Genomic DNA, 20,907 nt, shown 5'->3' with positions numbered 1-20,907 from the left:
TAATTGAGAGTTTTCCAACATAATGTAAGATATAATTTACCAAATAACTTAGAGTAGTTAATCCTTTAAAGATTCTTGTAAAAAGCCTTTAATTGTACGATGCACATTTTCAAAAACAAGAAAAATTACGTAAAGAAAGGAATTAAAATTAAGGGATCGCCCTTGAAACCAGCAACGGGACGGAATGTCTAGACGGTAAGGTATACAATAATGAACCTGATTGTAATCACAATCCTTCTTCTCCTCTCCTTCTCTCTCTCTCTATCTTCATTAGCACCCGGAGTTACAAAGAAAATGTGTCACTTTCTCTTCTTACACACCTAAGCTAACAACAATGTTACGAGATATAAAAAATAGCAGCCCTACGTGTGCTACCAATCCCATAACGTTGAAATAACTTCCCGTTGAGTAATAATTATCAAAGTTAATACTCATTTCATGATATAGACACTGGTACAAGGGTTCGTCATGTTCTATTAATCGTAGTAACAACATCAAAGTTGAACAACCGATATAACCATTCCTAACTATTTGTTGTAAATGTACATCTATCTACAAACCGTAATTGCGGCTTATAAGAACTTCCTACTTGTTGCTAGGAGGGGGGATAGTAAGAACTACTTAGTTAGTTACTATTGTATGTGATCCACACTGTTCACGATCATATTAATCACTCTTTTTTACCTTTGACCGCCCCGCCCCTCCTCCCTCCCGCATACATGGTTTTTAACAAGTGTTTGTTTGTTGTCCACTACGAAAGTGCAAGGGAGGATGTCCCCCCACTACCAAGTCTTCGTCGTTACCCTCCTTAGATCTTCTGACGCATACACCCTCCCCGCTTTCTTTTATTTCTCGATTCACTTTTCTCCCCACTTTCTTATCTGCTCATTTCTTCGTCTTCTCCGTATATCTCTCGGAAGAAATACACGGACTGCCACTGGTAGTAAGCTAGTTCTATTACTGCTCACGTGATATCTTTTTACAAAAATAATTATCTTGTCAGGGTCACAATCCGAAGGACGGGCAACGCCTGTATGATATACCGGAGAAGTGTCGCTACCAGACATTGTTGTTTTTCACGGACTTTATGGATTTTTTGTCTTCTGGCGAGTTGTTATAGCCGGGTATCCAGTTGCTAGTAGGTCTCGAAAGTTGGAATGAAAAAAAAATTTTCACTCACTCTTTCACGTAATGAATTATTTACTATGTAATAATATGTTCATACGTTATATATATATATATATATAAACAGATGGTTATATTAATTTACAAATTGATTAATTGTAAACTTCTCTTTTACTGTTTTGACCCTACAGGACTTAAGAACTCATCCATACAACCATGGCTCCACCGGTTTTACGTCCTGAGAACGCTATTAAGAGAGCAGATGACTTGGTCTCTGTTGGTGAAAGCCAAGCTGCTTTACAATCTTTATTCGATTTCATCACAGCTAGAAGAATTAGATTTGCTGATCCGGCTGCAATTGAACCAATTGTTGTCAAGTTCCTAGAACTTGGTATCGAATTGAAAAAAGGTAAAAATAGATCAAAGAATGCTTTACATCAATTCAAAAAGTTAATCCAAGGTAATAATGATGGTTTACTTATCATTGGTTCTATCTCAAGAAAGTTTATTACTATGATTGAAGCTAAAATTGTCACTGAACATGAGAAATTAGCTTCTGCAACTGAAAATGTCGACGAAAATGTGGATTTGGATGTTGCTGTGACTCCAGAAAATTTACTAAACAGTGTCTACTTGAAAGACTCTAACACTGTTTCTGGTTTCAATGATGAGGAAATAGCCACGTGGTTGAGATTCACTTGGGAATCCTACAGAACTGTCTTAGATTTAGTTAGAAATAATTCTCAACTAGAAATTACTTATTCCGGTGTCGTCAACAGAACAATGCAATTCTGTTTGAAATATAACAGAAAGAATGAGTTCAAGAGATTAGCTGAAATGTTACGTCAACATTTAGACGCTGCCAACTACCAACAAAATAAGAACGGTACTAACATTGTCGATTTAAGTGATAACGAAACTTTACAACGTTATTTAGAACAACGTTTTCAACAAGTTAATGTTTCCGTTAAATTGGAATTATGGCACGAAGCTTACAGATCCATTGAAGATGTTTTCCATTTAATGAAAATTTCAAAACAAACTCCAAAGGCTCCTACTTTAGCTAACTATTACCAAAACATGGCTCGTGTTTTCTTGATGTCAGGTGTTCATAATTTACACACTGTTGCTTGGGGTAAATTCTATTCTTTATATTCCAAGAATCCAAATGCCACAGAATCTGACTTCAAGCAATACTCTTCTATCATCTTATTGTCTGCTGTCTCTAATGCTTTAGATACTTTACCTGTTATTGGTTATGATCCACAATTACGTTTATATCGCTTAGTTGGTTTGGAATCGAAGCCAACTAGAAAGGATATCATGGATATTGCCACTGAAGAAGATATATTCATTCATGCTGATGAAGATGTTAAGAAATTATACAATATTTTAGAAGAAAACTTTGACAACGAAACTGTTAAGAAAGAGTTGGCTGAATTATTACCAAAGTTAGAAACTAAACCATACTTTAAACAATATATCAAACCATTGAAGAATGTCATTACCAGAAAGATTATCGTTAGTGTATCAGAAAGAGAAGCTTCCATTAATATCGATAAATTATATGAAGAAATTACTCTACCAGCTCCATTGAACGATGATTACTGGGGTCTTGAAAAATCTTTATTACAAGCTGCTGTTGAAGATTATGTTTGCATTAAAATTGACCATAAGAGCAACACCGTGACTTTTGCTAGTGACCCATTCGAAATTATTTCAAAATCTGAACCAGTTGTCGAAGAAGAAGAGGCTGAAGAAGAAGAAGCTGAAGAAGAAGTTGATGAATCTGAAATCCCAGAAGGTGAAGAAGAGGAAATGGAAGAAGCTCAAGAGGCTGAAGGCGCCAAAGAAGCTGAAGCCGAACCAGAACCAGTCTTAACACGTACACATTACATTCGTAGAAAATTGAATGAATTATCTGTTGTTTTAGAAGGTTTAGATGATTTCAAAGAAGCTTCTTATATTCAAAAAGTTAAGACTGCTCGTGAAAACTTGATCGCTGAAACTAAGAATGCTATCGAAAACATCAAAAAGGCCAATGAAGAACGTATTAAGAGAGCTCAAGAGCAAAAACAAAAATACTTAGCTTCTGCTGCCGAAAGAGCTGAAGAAGACGCCGAGATGAGACAAAAACGTATGTTAGAAGAAAGGACCGCTTTGGAAGCTAAATTAGCCGAAGAAAATCAACGTCGTGCTATTGAAAAGAAAAAGCGTGAATTCTTAGAATTACAAAAGATTCAAGTCAAGCATTTCATCGACACAGTTAATGAAAAAGGTGAAGTTGAACTTACTCCAGAAGAGACAGAAGGTTTGGATATAGTTGCAATTAAGAAATTGGTTTTCAAAAAGATTGCCAAAAACAAAACAGAGTTAGAACAGCGTATTGATATTGCTTTACAAAAATTAGATCACACTGAAAGAGCTTATAGAGAATCCGAACTACCATTATTAGCAAAGGAATCTGAGGCTCTAAAGAATGAAGATTCGATCAAATTCGAAGAAATTAAGTCTAAGATTCTTGAGGGTGCTAAAGCAGATCACGCTGCTAAGATGGAAGATTATGATCGTTTAGTTGTTGTTGGTGATGACTTCAGAGCTTTAAGGGACCGTTTATATGCTTCATATCAAGCTAAGCATGGTAAAGCTCAAGCAGAGAAGTTAGCTAAACTAGAAGCTGCTAAGAAGGCTAGAGTTGATGAAATTCGTAAGCAACGTTATGATGAATTAGTTGCTAAACGCCAAGCTGAAATTGATTCAGTTAAAAGACAAGAGCAAGCAGCCAAGCAAGATCAAATTGCCAGTAAACAAAGAGAACTTGGAGAAGCCGCTGAACAAAAGTCTAGAGCTGCCGCTTCTCAAGCTGCTAAAAGTCTATTTGGTAGAGGTGCTAATGATGAACGTCAAGCTAAATTAGATGCCATTGCTCAAAGACAAAGGGAAATAGAAGAAGCTGCTGAAAGAAAGGCTAAGGGTAGTCCAGCCGCTTCTATTCCAGCTACCGGTCCAGCTGATACTGAGAAACCATTAACTTTCAAAGAAAAGATGAGATTAAAGAGAGAAGCTGCTGGAAAATAAGGTGAATAGATGATATATAGATTCTGTACTTTTTATATATGTCAACACATTTTTATCAAAGAGATCAAAGTTAATAAATAATATTTTATTAATCAAAACATTATATTAATTATTTAGCACTCAAATTATGCATGTACTGTCGACTTGACCAATGATCTCTATATATTCTTCGATATTGATATAAATAATTGGAATTTTCTTTTTAATGCAGAGTTATGTTTTTTTAAATTATAAATATATCTAAGATTACAAAGTTTAGATATCTAATGTTGTTTAGTATGCAAATGAGTCTTTTGTTTGGGTCAGTTTGAAATATGATCACATTTAGTAATAATATTTAAAGTAAAGATACCAGAACGGCGGCAATGGCATAGAAAATGCTAACGAAAGAAGCATTTTCGAAAGAACCAACGGCAGCACCGTGAGAAGTTAAAGAACGAGAAGAACTAGAAGCACCAGAAGTAGTGGAAGTTTTCATTGTGGAAGAATGGGTAGAACTACTTGAGGCAGAGGTGGAACTGGAACTGGAACTGGAACTTGAAGAAGAAACTGGAACAGAACATTGGTAAGAATCACCTTCGATGACACCATTAGAATGTAGTTTGTCGATAGCAGAGCATGTGAAGTTAGTAGCAGTCGTTTCGATATCGGCACCACCTTTTACAGACTTTAAGGAAGATAAATCTAAGTTGTGGAAAGAACCAATAACTTCTAAAGCACCAGCGATGGTGGTAACATTAGCGAAACCATCGATGTTTGTTAAATCAGTGTTGTTACCGATAACTAAAGCACCACCAACAGTAGTTAAGTTTTTGCAGTCTAAAGAAGTTAGGTCATTGTTTTCTTCGAATGATAAAGAACCACCGACAGTAGTTAATTTAGATAAATCCAAAGAGTCAATGGTGTTATTCAAAACAGAGAAAGAAGCATTAACCTTCTTTAAACTTTCGAAAGATAAAGAAGCGACAGCACTGATAGTAATATTGTTTGCCCAAGTTAAATCATCAAAAGAAGCTTCAGTTTCTTTATTATTTGAAGATAAAATTAAGGAAGTTGTGATGTTTTTCAAAGATGAATCGATTTCAGTTAAATATTTGTTATTGTTAATGTTAAAAGTACTAACAGTTTGTAAGTTTGAGAAACCTTCGATGGATTCCAAACTAGTATCAGAAATGATAATTTCGCTTGCACTTTCCAATGTGGAGGTGAAAGTTTGAAGAGCCGGCAAAGTAACCAATTGGATAGAATCGACTGAGGATAATGAACCGAAGGAAGCAGAATATAAAATAGTTAATTGTTGTAAGATCAAACTATCGGTAACTTCTTCTAAAGCATCGGCAGCTAAAGTATTCAAGTTTGTAGCGTTAAAAACTTTTAAAGAACCTTCAATTTTCTTAACAGTGGCGATAGCAGCGTTACCTAGATCACCAGTGATTGTCAAATCACCAACCAAAGTTTCACAACCTGAGAAAGCGTCTAAATCCGTTTGAGCAGTTGCAGTTGCTTTTGATGAATTGATAGTACATGAGGATGGGATCGATTTTGTTGTACTTGCAGCTGAAGCTGCAGATGATAAAATAGCACCGGAAACTAAAACGTTTGAGAATTTCATTTTTAATTATTTCCAACTAATGTAGCGTTGTTTTGTTGTGTTGTCTTGTGTTGAGTTGTGTTACGTTATTTATTATAAACTAACAGAAGATAGAAATACTTTTTTTCATAAGAATATGGTCTCTATTTATAATTTAAAATTTGTTGCAATTCTCGTTGCAATGGCTGGTGAATCGCTGTAAGAAGCTGGACCAGCCATCCCATACCACCTCGCAAGCAAGTTTGTTGCGACCATCAATGCCACCTGAAACCAATTGACAAGCCATGTGTATATCTCGATCCCAGATCAGAATACTGTTTCGAACTTACCTCGATGCTCTTTCCTAAAATGCCCATAGAGAATGCCAATAACAATTGCTTTTTATCTCTTGCCACTCAGAATATCCCTGAGAGGAACCCAGAAAACAGACTAATATGATAACTCGCCATGACCTAAAAAGGAAATTCTGAAAAAAATAAATATCAAATCGCTGTGTTCAGTAATTTCCAATCTCCTAAAAGGGAAAGGGACATCGCAACAGCAAAAGTTACAATCAGATGAGAACAAGACAGCGGTGTTATCATTGCCAAACGGCATAGGAATCACAAAGGGGGGGGACATACAGTTCTAGCATGCTGTGGCATGCTAGAACCTACTTCACATAGCATACCATAGCACGCCATGGCGTGCTATGGTATGCTATGGTTAGAGTCTTCTTGCCATTACCATGACCATGACCATGACCATGCAGTGCAAGAAATCATCCAAAACACCGTTTACCCTCCACTCTTGGTCTAGTACCCGGACATCTCGTAATAAAGTACAGCTAAAACACACTTTCTTAGTCATATACACTTATACATACTTAAGTGTGTGTTTGTTTGTGTGTGTATCAGAGCTATTAAGGCATTGTGGCCACTTTAATCGCATTATTAATAGTATATATCTACTCATAACTGTTACAGATCAACCAATCCATAGAACATCATCTATTTAAAATCTTCTCTTTGTCTCTGATGGGGCAACGCTTAGTTCCCTGGTTTGTTTCCTCTTTTACTTTTTTTGCGATTATTAATAATTATTTTTTTGACGATGATTTTTTCGTTTTTAGTTTTTATAGTGAACTTGTAACTCTTTGTAAACTAAAACAGACACATACACATACATCTACAGTTAGAAACACTTTTTTTATCTTTTAACAACCATTTAAAAAAATTGTTTATAAAGTTTTATTGTCTCTGTCTTCAACTCTATTGTTTACTGCTTTTTAAAAGATACAAGTCTACTGAAAAAAAAGTTATCTTGACTCATACAGTAAGAAGTAGAATAAGGTCATAATAAGCCAAGTTATAAGATCATGAGTAACCGCAAAAGCACAGCTGCTAGTCTATTGTTACGACAATATAGGGAGCTGACAGATCCAAAGAAGTCTATACCTTCTTTTCATATTAATCTAGAAGATGATTCGAATATTTTTGTTTGGAATATTGGTGTTATGGTGTTAAATGAGGAGTCTATTTATCATGGTGGTTATTTCAAAGCTCAAATGAGATTCCCGGATGACTTCCCATTTTCTCCTCCACAGTTTAGATTCACCCCTGCTATTTATCATCCAAATGTTTATAGGGACGGTAGGCTATGTATTTCCATTCTTCATCAATCTGGTGACCCAATGACAGATGAACTAGATGCAGAAACGTGGTCCCCGGTGCAATCCGTTGAGAGTGTTTTGATCTCGATCGTTTCTTTGTTGGAAGATCCAAATATTTCTTCCCCTGCAAATGTCGATGCAGCTGTCGATTATAGAAAGAATCCGGAACAATACAAGCAAAGAATCAAAATGGAGGTTGAAAGATCAAAACAAGATATTCCAAAAGGTTTTGTTATGCCGGTCAGTGGCAATCTCGCTTATATCTCAGTTAATAATCTTTCAGGTTATAATACTTCTAATGGAAACTTGAATATAAATACCACAACAAACCAACAACAGCAAAAGCAAAAGCAGCAGCAGCAATCATCCAACAACAATGAGAATATATCCAATAATCAAAACCATAATGGAAATCAAATTCAAAACAATAGCACACTCGTAAGTCATGATAGCATTAATACACCAGGTGACCAAGATAACCGTCTCAGTAACAGTGATAATAATGGTAATAACAGCATATACAACAGCATAAACACAATTCATAATTCTAACTCAACTTCGGTTCAAGGAAATATTGCAAATATTACACATAATTTGGCTGATAATTTTTGGTATGATAGTGATTTAGATGAAGATGATAATGTGGATGTAGATAACAACATGGGAGGTGATGATGACATTTATGGTGACGATATCAATGACGGCACTTATAATAACAGTACTACTGATAATGATAAACGAAATCAAGAAGCCTTGATATATGGAAAGGAGAATGATGATATTTACAACTATAAAGGTAATTTTGAAGATGATGAAGATGAAGACATCGGCTATTACAATGATAATGACGATGAAGATGATAGTGTTGATAATGAAAGTGTCATGGATAGAAAGCAACCAAAAACACAGACGCAGATTTGGAAGAAGAACAAAAAATTGTCCAATGAATATAATGCCCATCAATGGCGTCGATATCGACTTTTCGTTATCAAAATTAATCGCTTTGTTTTTTAATATATAACTAGTACTATCATTAATATTATGAGTTTATCTTCTGAAATATAAGTATAGATATTTAATTAATATTAAAATGCTTTAAAAATTATTTATTTCATTTACTCTTTTTTGTTATATTTAATTTAACCCTTTAACGTTTTAATAAATTTTCGCTTTTGCAATTTTATACTGCATATTTATACATAAAAGTGAAAATTGAATTTAAATTTATATTAAAACTAATTAAAACTAAAATAAAAGATCAAACATATATTTATGATTCATATTGTTTGAATATTATTACATACACATTAGTCAGAGTAATTCCTAAAGCTTTTGTCATTAAAAAGAGAATCAGGGATAATTATGTTGAATTCCAAAAATATAAAAGAAGTGTTAGAATCCACTTTGGATTCAATTGCTATTCCATTGATTTCATATGAATCAAATAAATTACAATCGTCTGCGTTAGTATCTGGCACAACAGGTTCTGTTTTATCGTTCGCCATGTCTAACACTGATGAGAATGGATTTGGCTCGTCAGATGCTCATTCGGTGAATAATGTAAAAGTGATGAGTCTTTTGGTTAAAGAAAAATGGGTTGATGATGAAAATACCCCGTCGGAGCAAACAACAACGAGTTGTTACACGTATGAGATACCAAAGGCAGCCACTCAAGGGTTTGGGATGGATTCAGATACAACTGAACCTCTAATTACAAGAGTATACATATATGAATTAGAACGATTGCGTGCATGTGTCGCGCAATTACCAAAGAGCGATATCCTATTATTGTTTATAGCTAGCAACGAGTATCCATATGGATTGCTAGTGAAAAAAATGAAAGCATCGATACTCTCATTTAGGAGTCTATTTGAATATAAATTAGAATAAGCATACAAATATTTACAAATAAAGGCATAGAAATAGTAACTATTAATTGGATTCGTTTTATTATACTTTATTTCACATTTTATTTTATTTTTACGGAAAATATATAAAGGAATGATTCATTATTGGGACACTAGTGCATCAATTGTTGATCAAATGCTTATTTTCATTAACGAGAGTACATTGAATCATCTTACTTTAATAAACATCCAAAGACACCTTTTAAATTTAATACTTAACTGACACTGTTCTCATTACCCGGTCCCTCTCTACTCGAAACACCATAATCACTAATCTCGCGCCTGTAATTTAATCGGGAGAAGAAGAAAAATTGCACAATTTTAATAATACACGAAAACATATATATATAAATACATTAATATCTATAAAGGATAAATCATTATACTTACAATTATACGCTTATAAATGATCTAGTTTTGATTCAATTCGACGTTTAGTTTCTTGAGAATTTTATCTACAAAATAAGGAGTCTGGGTGGTCACGTTTGACTTGCTGGTAAAAAAAAACATTGACGATAATTTTGGTTTGACTAGGTTGAGTTAAATCCATTTAGTTGTTTATTTATTTTAATATCACAGTTTAACTTGTTGTAGTGCATAAGATAAAGATACATTTACATAATGATATCACCTACAAAATTAGCTCACAGATCTCCATTGAAAGCAACTGACGCAAACGCTCACACAAATACAGATACGCATGCTAATTTGAAGACTAAGAATGTTGATATAACTAGTGCGATGGAAAACGTAAAGCCTGTTCTTAAAAAAAGGTCATTGGAAAAACTGGAACAAATAAACAATAATGATCCTAGAAAAAGACCTAAAATTGAACGAAATAGATCAATTGAAGGTGCAGTGGTACATATTAATGGAATCAATGCAAAGATAGATAAATTTAACGATCAAACCGATAATACTAATAATGATGCTAATAAAAGTACTAATAATGCTAATAAAAATACTAATAGTAAGCAAAATAAAGTATCGTTGAATGAATTACTGGAATGGCAAAATAATTGGAAAAAAATTATGAAAAGGGAATCAAAAATATATTTCGACACCACTGATGATACTGATATTAGTAAATACATGAAAATTAAATTGGAGAAAAAGAGAGATTTATTGAGGAAAGGGTTTGCATTCTTAGGAGCTCAAATTACACAATTTTTTGATACTAGTGTTACGATAGTCATTACAAGAAGATCGACTGAAAAAATATATCTATTACAAGATACTGATGTGTTGTCAAGAGCCAAGAAAAATTATATGAAAGTTTGGAATTATGAAAAATCAACTAGATTCTTGAAAAACTTAGACGTACATCTAGATCAACTTGAAAAATCAAAAAACAGTTTGTTGCATACAACAACATCGCTATCTAATTTATTACAAAATGAAAAATTATACGGTCCATCAGATAGAGATCCAAGAACAAAAAGAGATGATGTTCATTATTTTAAACATTCATATATTTACATGTATGATCTATGGCAGACATGGGCACCTATACTAACATTAGAATGGAAACCTCAAGAATTAGCAGATATTAATAACCTTCCGTATCCAACTTTAAAATATGGTACTTTCGGAAGATGCCCATTCATTGGGGATGGTGCATGTGACGAAATGTCCTATAAGCGTGTAGTGAAAAGGTACACGCGTGATAAATCAAATAAATCATATGCATTAAGATTAAGACAGTTATATCAGTATCATGCTGAACCAAATGCTGATAAAACCCAGTTCGTGGTTATCCCACATATTTGCTTAGACTCTAAACAGTGTTACGATAAATGGCAACAGCTTTTGACAGTCTCATATTCCAAGAATGATATTGAACAAAAGGCTGGGGAAGATTTAAAACAGTTAACTGATCATTCTCATACAAATACAGCAGATCAATTGGTTGAAGAAGATACTACAAAAGGAACGCCTACTGTTAATGAGATAGAAACCGAAAAAAAGAATGAAGATCGTGAAGATTCTAAAGTGACTAGCTTACTTCCTGATAAAGATGAAAATGAAGATTATATTACGCAGGCAAATGAACCTGGTGAAACAAATTGGAAAGAGCCTTTACAACTTCCAGACAGAAAAAGTTTAAGTACCCTTTCACTTAACCATCAGAAGCTATTAGGCACATTAACTAGACAAGAAACTGAAGAATTTCCAAACGATCTATGTAATTCAAAAGTTGTTAATAGATTTCCACAAGAGATTAGAGCAAGTGGTGTTCATCAGTCTAATGACGTGGCTACCTCATTTGGAAATGGTCTTGGGCCAACAAAATCTAGTGTCATGAGCAAAAACTTGAAATCATTAAGTAGATTTGTCGTCGATCGTAAACTTGGAGTTAAATCAAATACGAACAACCAATTTGTGTCAACTAACAAGGTACATGAGAATACAGGAGCTTCCAATACAAATCCAAATTTAGATGAAGAAAAGAATAATCAAAAGTTACAAAATAATCAAAAGTCACAAAATAATCAGAATGATAATGACGAAGCATCCACAGCAAGTAAAGCGTTAACCAAAAAAACTGCAACAACAAAAATACAACAACAGCATCAACAACAACAAACTAAAGAACCTGCAATTATGAAAAATTCTGGATATTGTGAAAACTGTCGTGTTAAATACGAAAGATTAGATATGCATATTAATTCAGAAAGACATCAATCATTTGCTCAAAATGAAATGAATTTTGAATCCATTGATAGCTTGATCTCCAAATTACATTTTCAATTCTAAATAGCTAAAGAATTATTTATCTAAAATATCCGATCCTCCATAGTGAATAGCATTAATTAGACATCTAGTTATAAATATTTCTTTCGTATTATTAACAGACGAAATTAAATGAATATACATATATATGACAATCAGTCGTTAGAGTAATATAGCATGCATGCTTGTATTTTCCATTTATAATTATATTACCAAGTTACTTAAATTATGAAATTAAAAAAGGTAAATATTTGAAAGATTGAAGTTCGTAAAATTATATTATACAGAAGGAGATATTTTTATATCTATATATAAGCATCTATTTTGGAATCTTCCATAATTACATTCAATGTAATGTCTAAAATAATTTTCATATAAGCCTTCGATCTTGTTTCTTTCTCTTCTCTGAATAAAACTTAAACTTGAATTATCATTAAAAATATCATAATAAGCATTATTTAAATTTCTGATAGTATTAACATTTTTCAAGTACACTTCCTCTTCATTCATTATCTTGTCATGTTCACACCAACCTAAACGAATCCAAGTCGAACAATGAGGACACAGTGCGTGCATTCTTTTAAATCCACCATTAATAGTGCTTGAATAAAACTTCAAAGGTTCAGGGATTAATTTAGTCTCAACAATTGCAAAAATATTTCGTGAAAATTCTTTTATTTTTAGATTCTGTTTAAAGCATGTTAAAAATTCACTGGTTCTGATTTTTTCAATAGATAAAATGTTACAACAATCATCTGAATAAGTATATCTGTTTATTTCTGACATAATCCCATGAGCATAAAACAAATGTTTAAAATATGATTCACAAGGTAACCAATTAACTCCATGACAATATCTGCATAGCAATTCTTTTACTCTTTTATTATTTTGATAGTTATCACTTTGGTACCTTAAATATCTATAGGACAACATGTTATAACTGTTATTATTAAAATTATTGATGGCATTAGGTTGAGTAGAGCGTTCGCAGGCAGATGGAGGGCACTTATAATTTTTTTTAATACTATAACCTTGATCTTTATATCTCTCCTTCATCCATTTCTTCATTTGATGGTGTTGAAAGCACCTTGGTAGAAAAATCAAGCTTTTAAAGTTTGTTGAATTTGTTCTTGAAGTAGAATTAAAAGTTGAATTAGAGTTTGGATTTAAACTTTCTTCTTCATTTGAGCTAGAATTTGAGTTCAATCGTAAAATACTATGCTTACAAATTAAAAATAATTTCGAGATGTCATAAAATACTTGTTTTTTTTCATTAATTTGGTTAGTTACAGCATTTTGTTCTTGTTCTAAAACTGGAAAACTATTAACCAAGGGATGTTTTGATATCTTTTCAATAGTATCTGGACGTCTTGGTTTTCTTCTAACAGAACTGTAGTCAGAGCTATTGATCGATATGTTAGTCTTGTCTTTTAGAATAAATAGGTTGGTTGAAAATGAAGATTTCGAAGTATTTGGTCTACTACCGATGTCATTCGTTAAGGAAAAAATAGAGGAAGTGTTTTGCCTATTATTATTATTATTATAATGAGTTTCATCGAAAAAACTGGAACTCAAATCAATCCAACGGTCAACATAATTATTATTATTATTAGCAAATGATAATGAGCCAGCTTGCATTATATTAGGTTCTTTGAGAGCAATATAAATAAGTCGTGAACTACTACTTTATGATTTTTGATAGAATATATTAATGTTATTTTTTATACTGATCTCTAATAAGTAAAACAAATAACTTTAATTTTCATATAAAATACAATAAAGTGTATATTGTTATATATTGATCAAGTTTTTATGACATCCAATCTATTGATTTTATTTCGTGACACTTCAATGTAAAACTGTCAGTTTAGTGTTTTGTGACCAAAAACTCGCTTTGAGGAAAAAAACAATAACAAACATTCAAACACATAAACATATCCTTTATTGAGAGACAGCAATTCTGTGGCATACTAGACACTAAAATAGTTTATATTAGTCAATTAATATTACTCTTTTACATTTAAAGACCATTAAATAAAAAAGCTTCAATTTCAAGTTGAATTTCCGCAAATGTTATATACCCTCAGTGCTTCTTCAGTAAGAAATATATATAGTATTACTAATTCTATTTTAAAACGTCATGGTACTATTTTAGTCGAAATAAACAGGTTATGGGAACTCAACTTTCAAATACCGTTAATAGTAAATTCTATTGTATTTAAAATTGACATCTGCATTGACTAAATATTATTTCTAATTGTGTCAATATTAGTTAGTTACAAACTAGCTATTGTTGCTATAGTTGTTTTTCGGTTATATTATCCTTACTTCAAGCCTTGCGTTGCTATTCGTTTAGCGAGCCGAGCCCGATGAAGGTTTCATAAATTGATACTAACAAAGGTCCATTGAAAAAAAACAAAAACAGCAAGATCGGAAACATGAAATACAATTAATCTGTATTTAAATACTTTCAATGAATCTTATGAATATTAATATTACAATTGAATTAGTTAATTCAATCAAAGTTGTAAACCTAACAACTGTCTAGTTTTTTTGCTATTATATATAACTTTATAATATATATTTTCTATTTTAGAACATTCAAGTAAAGCTTGATAGTATTGGAAATTGACAAATAAGTATGTCGGCTGCACAATCAATTGACCGTTCCCAATTTGCACCTTTAAAGAATGATTTGATTCTAAGAGCTGCTAGAGGTGAAGTGGTAGAGCGTCCACCATGTTGGATTATGCGTCAAGCAGGTCGTTACTTGCCAGAATATCATGATGTCAAGGGTAAGCGTGATTTCTTTGAGACTTGTCGTGATGCTGAAGTTGCTGCTGAAATTACAATCCAACCAGTTAGACGTTACAAGGGTTTGATTGATGCTGCCATTATATTTAGTGATATTTTAGTCATTCCACAAGCAATGGGTATGAAAGTTGAATTAATTGATGGTAAGGGCCCTCATTTTCCTGAACCATTAAGAACTCCAAGTGACCTTCAAAAAGTTTTGGATTATGAAGTGGATGTCCTAAAAGAATTAGATTGGGCTTTCAAAGCAATTACGTTGACAAGAAAAAACCTAAATGGTGAAGTACCATTATTCGGGTTTTGCGGTGGTCCATGGACTCTACTTGTGTACATGTCAGAAGGTGGAGGTTCTCGTTTATTTAGATATGCAAAAGAATGGATTAATTTATACCCTGAACTATCTCACAAGCTATTACAAAAAATTACAGATGTTGCTGTAGAATTTTTAGCTCAACAAGTTGTAGCAGGTGCACAGATCTTACAAGTCTTTGAAAGTTGGGGTGGTGAGTTATCATCTGTTGATTTTGATGAATTTTCCTTACCATACTTAAAAAATATTGTTGAACGAGTTCCAAAAAGATTAATTGAGTTAGGTATCACCGAACATGTTCCAATGACCGTTTTCTCTAAGGGTTCATGGTATGCATTAGACAAATTGTGTAATTCTGGTTTCGATACTGTTTCCCTAGATTGGTCATGGGATCCAAAAGAAGCTGTCAAAATCAATAACGGAAGAGTTGTTTTACAAGGTAACTTGGATCCAGGTGTGATTTATGGTTCTGATGAAATTATAACTAAGAAAGTTCAATATATGATAGAAAATTTCAATGGATCTAAGAAAAATTATATTATTAATTTTGGACATGGTACGCACCCATTTATGGATACTGAAAAGATCAGATTTTTTTTAAAAGAATGTCATAGACTTGGTTCAAACTAATATAATATTTTGAAAAATAGATCAGCACAAATCAAGAACCTATCGAAAATCAATCATTTTTACAGTTACTTGTAGCTAATATGCACGTAATTTATTAATTAGTAACTAATATAATATAATATAATATAATTCCAATCATAATTATAAAGTCAATGCTAGATATATATGCAAAGCTCTATAAGCTTTTTGCTTTTCCTGGTTTAAAGAATGCAAAAGTTACACAATCAAGATTTTTCGGTAACGATTCTTCTAATATGCTATCTTCAATGCTATTTTGAATAGTTAAATCAATATGTCTGTAGCCTGCAAGACATTTTTTGATAATCTTTGTTTTTTCTAGTTTCTCAGATTTTTCTCTCTCCTCTAACAATTTTTGAGCATTTAGAGCACTAGTCCATCCATTAGAAGTGAGTGATGATATAGAAGTTTCTTTGCTATCTTCGAACTCATCATCGGTCGAAATACTGTAATCTTCATTAGTTGATCCATCGCAATCACATATTAGGTCATGGGTGTTACATTTTGAGTCTGATACAATTGTAAATAAATCCTTTAAATCTTCTTTGTTAAATAAATCATCATTTTTATGACTGCCCGAATTGTCATCTTGATCATTTAAAAATTGTTGGCTTAAACTATGTTTCATTAGTTGTCTCTGGAAAATCTTTTCATCGATGCAACCAGTTGTAATCAATCTATATATATGGCATGTTTTTTTTTGACCATCTCTATGAATTCTTGACATAGCTTGTAAATCAATCGAAGGATTCCAATCATTATCAAATAAAATCAGTCGCGATGCACCAATTAAGTTTAAACCGGCACCACCAGATTTCGAACTAAGAAGAAACCCAAAAATATTAGCGTTTCGATTAAAGTTTGTTACAATAGAATCTCTTTGCTTATTTGGAGTTGAACCATCTAAACGACAGGTTGTAATATTTTGGGATCGCATTAAGTTTTCAAGAATATCCAATGTCTGGGTATAATTAGATACAATTACGACCTTTTCATCAGTAGCATTTCTAATATGATCCAATAAACTCATAAAAACTTTTAATTTTCCCGAATCTAGTTTATTTTCATACACCAATGTTGTCGATGAATTTCTCAAGTTAGATTGATAATATGAATCTGACTTTATTAACATTGGTGTGTTACAGATTTTCTTAAACAAAGTTATCAAACCCAATGATGATGTAAAACTCAGATTATTGATATCGAAATGGGAAACCGAAAATATATCGGAAAAAGCATTTAGCTGAGCATCTGTAGGTTTACAGAACAGAATCACATCATTCTTTGGAGGTAAGTATTTAGTCAATAGTGAATTTGTCCTTCGTAATACAAATCTCTTGGTGATCTGTATCATTTCTTTAGATTTCTCCGATCCTATTGATAGAATATCCTCATTGTAACGATTGTTCACATCTCTAGCTCTAGTTATTGGAGTTATAAATTTCTTTTTAAAGTGATTAAATGAACCTAAAATACCAGGATTAATGAAATCTATAATCGTAAAAAATTCATTTAGATCATTTTGAATTGGTGTTCCTGATAACAGTACTTTGTTTTCGACATCTAATCTTTTTAAAGCATTAAGAATTTTTGAAGAACCATTTTTTAGTCTATGACCTTCATCACAAATAATCATATCTATTTTATCTTTATTTTCAAAAAGATCATCTGACACACTTAATATTTTTTCGTAACCAATTATTAAGACTTGGTAAATTCTTTGGACCTTTAAAAAGTTTCTGACATCCATCTTATCTTTTTCAGAGTTATTTTTTGGCGATAAGGTTAAAATTCCAATTGCTGACAACCCCAACCATTTACCAAATTCTCTTTTCCAATTACCAATTAATGTGACGGGACAAACAATAATGAACTTTTTGTATGCACCATGTAAGGGAACTCCTGATTGAGAAACGGCAACGTTTGTTGGAAATGCAGTTTGTTTTAGTAAAGTCCAGATCAATGTAATTGTCATCAAAGTTTTCCCTAAACCCATCTCATCAGCTAGTAAGCAACCTTTAATATCAGAATCATATTCTAAGGTCAATGATTTTGAAGTAGAATCACCATCATCATCAGTATTTTTGACAATAGTTGTTGAAGGCCTTTGTAACCCCATCATACAATCGTACATGAATTTCACACCCTCTCTCTGGTGCGGCCTTAATAATTTTCCTAAAATGGGATCTACTATAACATCAACTAGTGCATCTTTCGATCTATTCATTACGATGGGATCAGAAATTTTATTCAAATCAAATACAGGAAGAAATATTTTCTGATTATCAGACGAAATATTTGAGCTAGGTGTTGTCAAAGGAGTATGCGATTCTGACCTTATTAATATTTGGCGAAATGAAGCTGTGGTCTTTTTAGCAAAGAGTTGCGATAGAGGGACAAGATGTGATTTAGAAGTGTTATTGATTTTAGTTTGAAATGATTTAATAATTTCTTTTGAAGCAATTAATTTTCTATTTATATCAGATGTCGTAGTGGAGGTTGTTGCATTTAGAAGATTCTTTGATTGATTTGTATTAACATAGTTACTATTTCCATCATTGTGGCTTTCAACAGTGCTGTTATTTTTAATTAGACTACTACTATTTATAGTATTATCAGCTTTCCTTCCAAAAATAATACTAACAGTTTTTTTGGTTTCTTCAGGATCCTCAATTTTATAATCAATTTGTAATTCCAAGGACCCAATCTTGAATAATTCATCAAAAAGAGAATCAGTAGTTAATTTGAGATCCAGACCTGATATAAAGTTCCCAGCATCATCGTAAAAGTTTAGTCTGTTGTCATTTTTTAGAATACAGAAACCGTCATTTGTCCAAACTTTGTTTTTCTTAAGTGTTTTTTTCCTATACACTGTGGCAAATATCGATGAGATGTCTCTTGACAATGGAAAACGATCGTCAATTTTATGTACTTTTATCTTTTTTTCTTGAAAAGTAGTATCAATGGTATCATTAGCTGATTTCCTTTTGAATATGCCGTTTTTATTTATTTCAGAATCGCTGGTGACATTTATTTTGGTTGTATCGTGATTCAAAGTATTTATCCTTCTAGGTGGTTTGAAAGGTTTATTTTGGAATTTAGGATTATTCATAATGAAAAAAGAACAATTTATAATAGCATACCTTATCTTATTATCAAAGACGCAGTAACTGTAAACAATCTCTATGAAAAATATCTCATTAATCTTATTGTGAATAATTACAAAATTGTTGATTTTATCTTATAGTGATCGTTATATATTTGTTATTTGAAATTTAACCGCGTATGATTTTGTTTACATTTTATTTAGTGACTCCCAACGTGGAATTAACAGAAAAGTTTCAAGATACAACTATATAATGTGATGAAGGTAAAAAACCTAATGATATAACTTAATGATAAAAATATAGAAAACTATAATTATTATATAGATATTTAAGGGTCCCTTAATGAATTAAAATCTCAAATACCAAAATTAGAGTCCAATTAAAGGTTTTATTTTGGATTGAAGTCAAATGATTGACTAAATCTATCAATGAATTAATAAGGAATGAATGAATGAATGAATAAATGCATGAATATTAATGTATGGCAAACCGCTAAATAATAGAAATTTATAAGTGCGATTTGGCTTATGGCTAGAGCTCTAGAATTCCAATTCCGTCCTTCTATGGTAATCAAAATGATCTATATTGCTTTCACTATGAATTTTATTTTTCTCTTTATCTGTTATTTTACGCCATTTTGCACTCTTATGTCTATCATCTGGAATTTCCAAGAATGCTTTTTTTCCAGTAACACTGTTACAGTTATCATTATTATATGTTTGGTGAGTTTTACTTAGAAATTTATTAGTTTCAAATTCTTCATATAGGAAATCCCTAAGCGATACTGTTGCAGAAGAAGAGAATAAAGAAGACATGTTAGAATCCATAGTAGCGCTACTGAAATTAGAATCTACCGATCCAGATTTTGAATGTTTCTCATTTGAAATTTTATATTCGAGAGAAGTTCTCTTTTCATCTTCCATATTGAAATGTTTGATGGCTAAATGGTAATCTTTGACAATATTCTCATCTAAAATTGTACTTTGTCTTTTTGTTTTTGAATTCGATTTTTCTTTAGGCTCCCTTAATATGGAATTTGCAGTCTCACGTTCATGTTGCATATTTTTTTGCTGGACAGAACTATCTTGTTTACTATATTGTTGTAGGTTGTTTACAAAAACAGCTTTCTCATTTTTAGACCCTTTTTTACTCTCATTTTTCGAATTTTTATTCCCGTTCTCAACGTTATTTGTATCAAATGAATTTAAATCAAAAAAAGAAGAATGTCTTTTCTTATTATCCTTTAAATTTGAATGGGACTTTTTCGAAAACCGTAGCATCTCAATTGAACGATTCTAGAATATTTATGTGCAATAGATCCACTAGTAGTATCAGTCTTATCAGTGCTAATTATGCTCAATGAAATACTACCACGGTCCAAACCTATAATAACTAACCCATACATAAATGCATACATTCATAGATATACATAGATATATATATATATTAGCTTACTGAATATAACATTAGATCGAGACATATATGGTACTATGCGTAATTACAAATAAGGTAAGATAAATCCGTATGCAAAATATAATACTAGTGCATGAACGCCAAATCCAAGAAATTCACTGGTTTAAACACAATAAATTTGCCAGGCAAGTAAGAAATGCTATTAGTACTATATAATTAAGAGCTTGACAAGAAACTATAGTAAGGGAGAGAAAGAACGCTCTAAATTGTAAAAAAAACAGCAAGTAATAGAACGAAATAATTTTTTGCAATTACTGATTTTTTTCAGTACATAGAGAGCATATACCATTTACTAAATTCTGCAGCTAATAGTAGCCATCAATAAATGAATTTTCCATTAAGACAGTTTGTTATATATCTTACATAATAAGCAATTGCTGAGTGGGTTATCGAACAATAATAGAGAGAGAGTGTGTGTGGTAAAACGAACACGTTAAATGAAATTTCTGAAATTGCAGGTTATTTTTTCG

The 20,907-nt window shown here is 32.1% G+C and overlaps 9 protein-coding genes across 9 annotated transcripts; 5 read left to right on the top strand and 4 right to left on the bottom strand.

Annotated features, from left to right (window-relative positions):
• Positions 1–1,341: 1,341 nt before the first annotated feature.
• Positions 1,342–4,203, top strand: RPG1 (translation initiation factor eIF3 core subunit a; the record flags this gene model as incomplete). Its single annotated transcript, XM_003688091.1, has 1 exon — positions 1,342–4,203. One exon carries the CDS (start codon positions 1,342–1,344, stop codon positions 4,201–4,203), a length of 2,862 nt encoding a protein of 953 aa, XP_003688139.1.
• Positions 4,204–4,540: 337 nt separating this feature from the next.
• Positions 4,541–5,815, bottom strand: TPHA0M01290 (uncharacterized protein; the record flags this gene model as incomplete). Its single annotated transcript, XM_003688090.1, has 1 exon — positions 4,541–5,815. The coding sequence occupies one exon, from the start codon at positions 5,813–5,815 to the stop codon at positions 4,541–4,543; it is 1,275 nt and encodes a 424-aa protein (XP_003688138.1).
• A 1,336-nt stretch (positions 5,816–7,151) lies between these two features.
• Positions 7,152–8,459, top strand: CDC34 (SCF E2 ubiquitin-protein ligase catalytic subunit CDC34; the record flags this gene model as incomplete). Its single annotated transcript, XM_003688089.1, has 1 exon — positions 7,152–8,459. The coding sequence occupies one exon, from the start codon at positions 7,152–7,154 to the stop codon at positions 8,457–8,459; it is 1,308 nt and encodes a 435-aa protein (XP_003688137.1).
• Positions 8,460–8,807: 348 nt separating this feature from the next.
• Positions 8,808–9,335, top strand: SLM4 (Slm4p; the record flags this gene model as incomplete). The annotated part of the gene is made up of 1 exon (XM_003688088.1): positions 8,808–9,335. The coding sequence occupies one exon, from the start codon at positions 8,808–8,810 to the stop codon at positions 9,333–9,335; it is 528 nt and encodes a 175-aa protein (XP_003688136.1).
• A 638-nt stretch (positions 9,336–9,973) lies between these two features.
• DBF4 (protein serine/threonine kinase activating protein DBF4) lies at positions 9,974–12,109 on the top strand (the record flags this gene model as incomplete). Its single annotated transcript, XM_003688087.1, has 1 exon — positions 9,974–12,109. The coding sequence occupies one exon, from the start codon at positions 9,974–9,976 to the stop codon at positions 12,107–12,109; it is 2,136 nt and encodes a 711-aa protein (XP_003688135.1).
• A 255-nt stretch (positions 12,110–12,364) lies between these two features.
• ECM8 (Ecm8p) lies at positions 12,365–13,723 on the bottom strand (the record flags this gene model as incomplete). Its single annotated transcript, XM_003688086.1, has 1 exon — positions 12,365–13,723. The coding sequence occupies one exon, from the start codon at positions 13,721–13,723 to the stop codon at positions 12,365–12,367; it is 1,359 nt and encodes a 452-aa protein (XP_003688134.1).
• A 1,003-nt stretch (positions 13,724–14,726) lies between these two features.
• HEM12 (uroporphyrinogen decarboxylase HEM12) lies at positions 14,727–15,839 on the top strand (the record flags this gene model as incomplete). Its single annotated transcript, XM_003688085.1, has 1 exon — positions 14,727–15,839. The coding sequence occupies one exon, from the start codon at positions 14,727–14,729 to the stop codon at positions 15,837–15,839; it is 1,113 nt and encodes a 370-aa protein (XP_003688133.1).
• A 175-nt stretch (positions 15,840–16,014) lies between these two features.
• On the bottom strand, positions 16,015–18,969 carry RDH54 (DNA-dependent ATPase RDH54; the record flags this gene model as incomplete). The annotated part of the gene is made up of 1 exon (XM_003688084.1): positions 16,015–18,969. The coding sequence occupies one exon, from the start codon at positions 18,967–18,969 to the stop codon at positions 16,015–16,017; it is 2,955 nt and encodes a 984-aa protein (XP_003688132.1).
• Positions 18,970–19,503: 534 nt separating this feature from the next.
• On the bottom strand, positions 19,504–20,244 carry TPHA0M01220 (uncharacterized protein; the record flags this gene model as incomplete). Its single annotated transcript, XM_003688083.1, has 1 exon — positions 19,504–20,244. The coding sequence occupies one exon, from the start codon at positions 20,242–20,244 to the stop codon at positions 19,504–19,506; it is 741 nt and encodes a 246-aa protein (XP_003688131.1).
• Between the last annotated feature and the right edge of the window lie 663 nt (positions 20,245–20,907).

Source organism: Tetrapisispora phaffii, chromosome 13, assembly GCF_000236905.1.
Source record: "Tetrapisispora phaffii CBS 4417 chromosome 13, complete genome".
NCBI classification, from domain to species: Eukaryota; Fungi; Ascomycota; class Saccharomycetes; order Saccharomycetales; family Saccharomycetaceae; genus Tetrapisispora; species Tetrapisispora phaffii.
The sequence above is the reverse complement of the archived record's forward strand: the minus strand, read 5'-3'. Positions and strand labels throughout refer to the sequence as shown.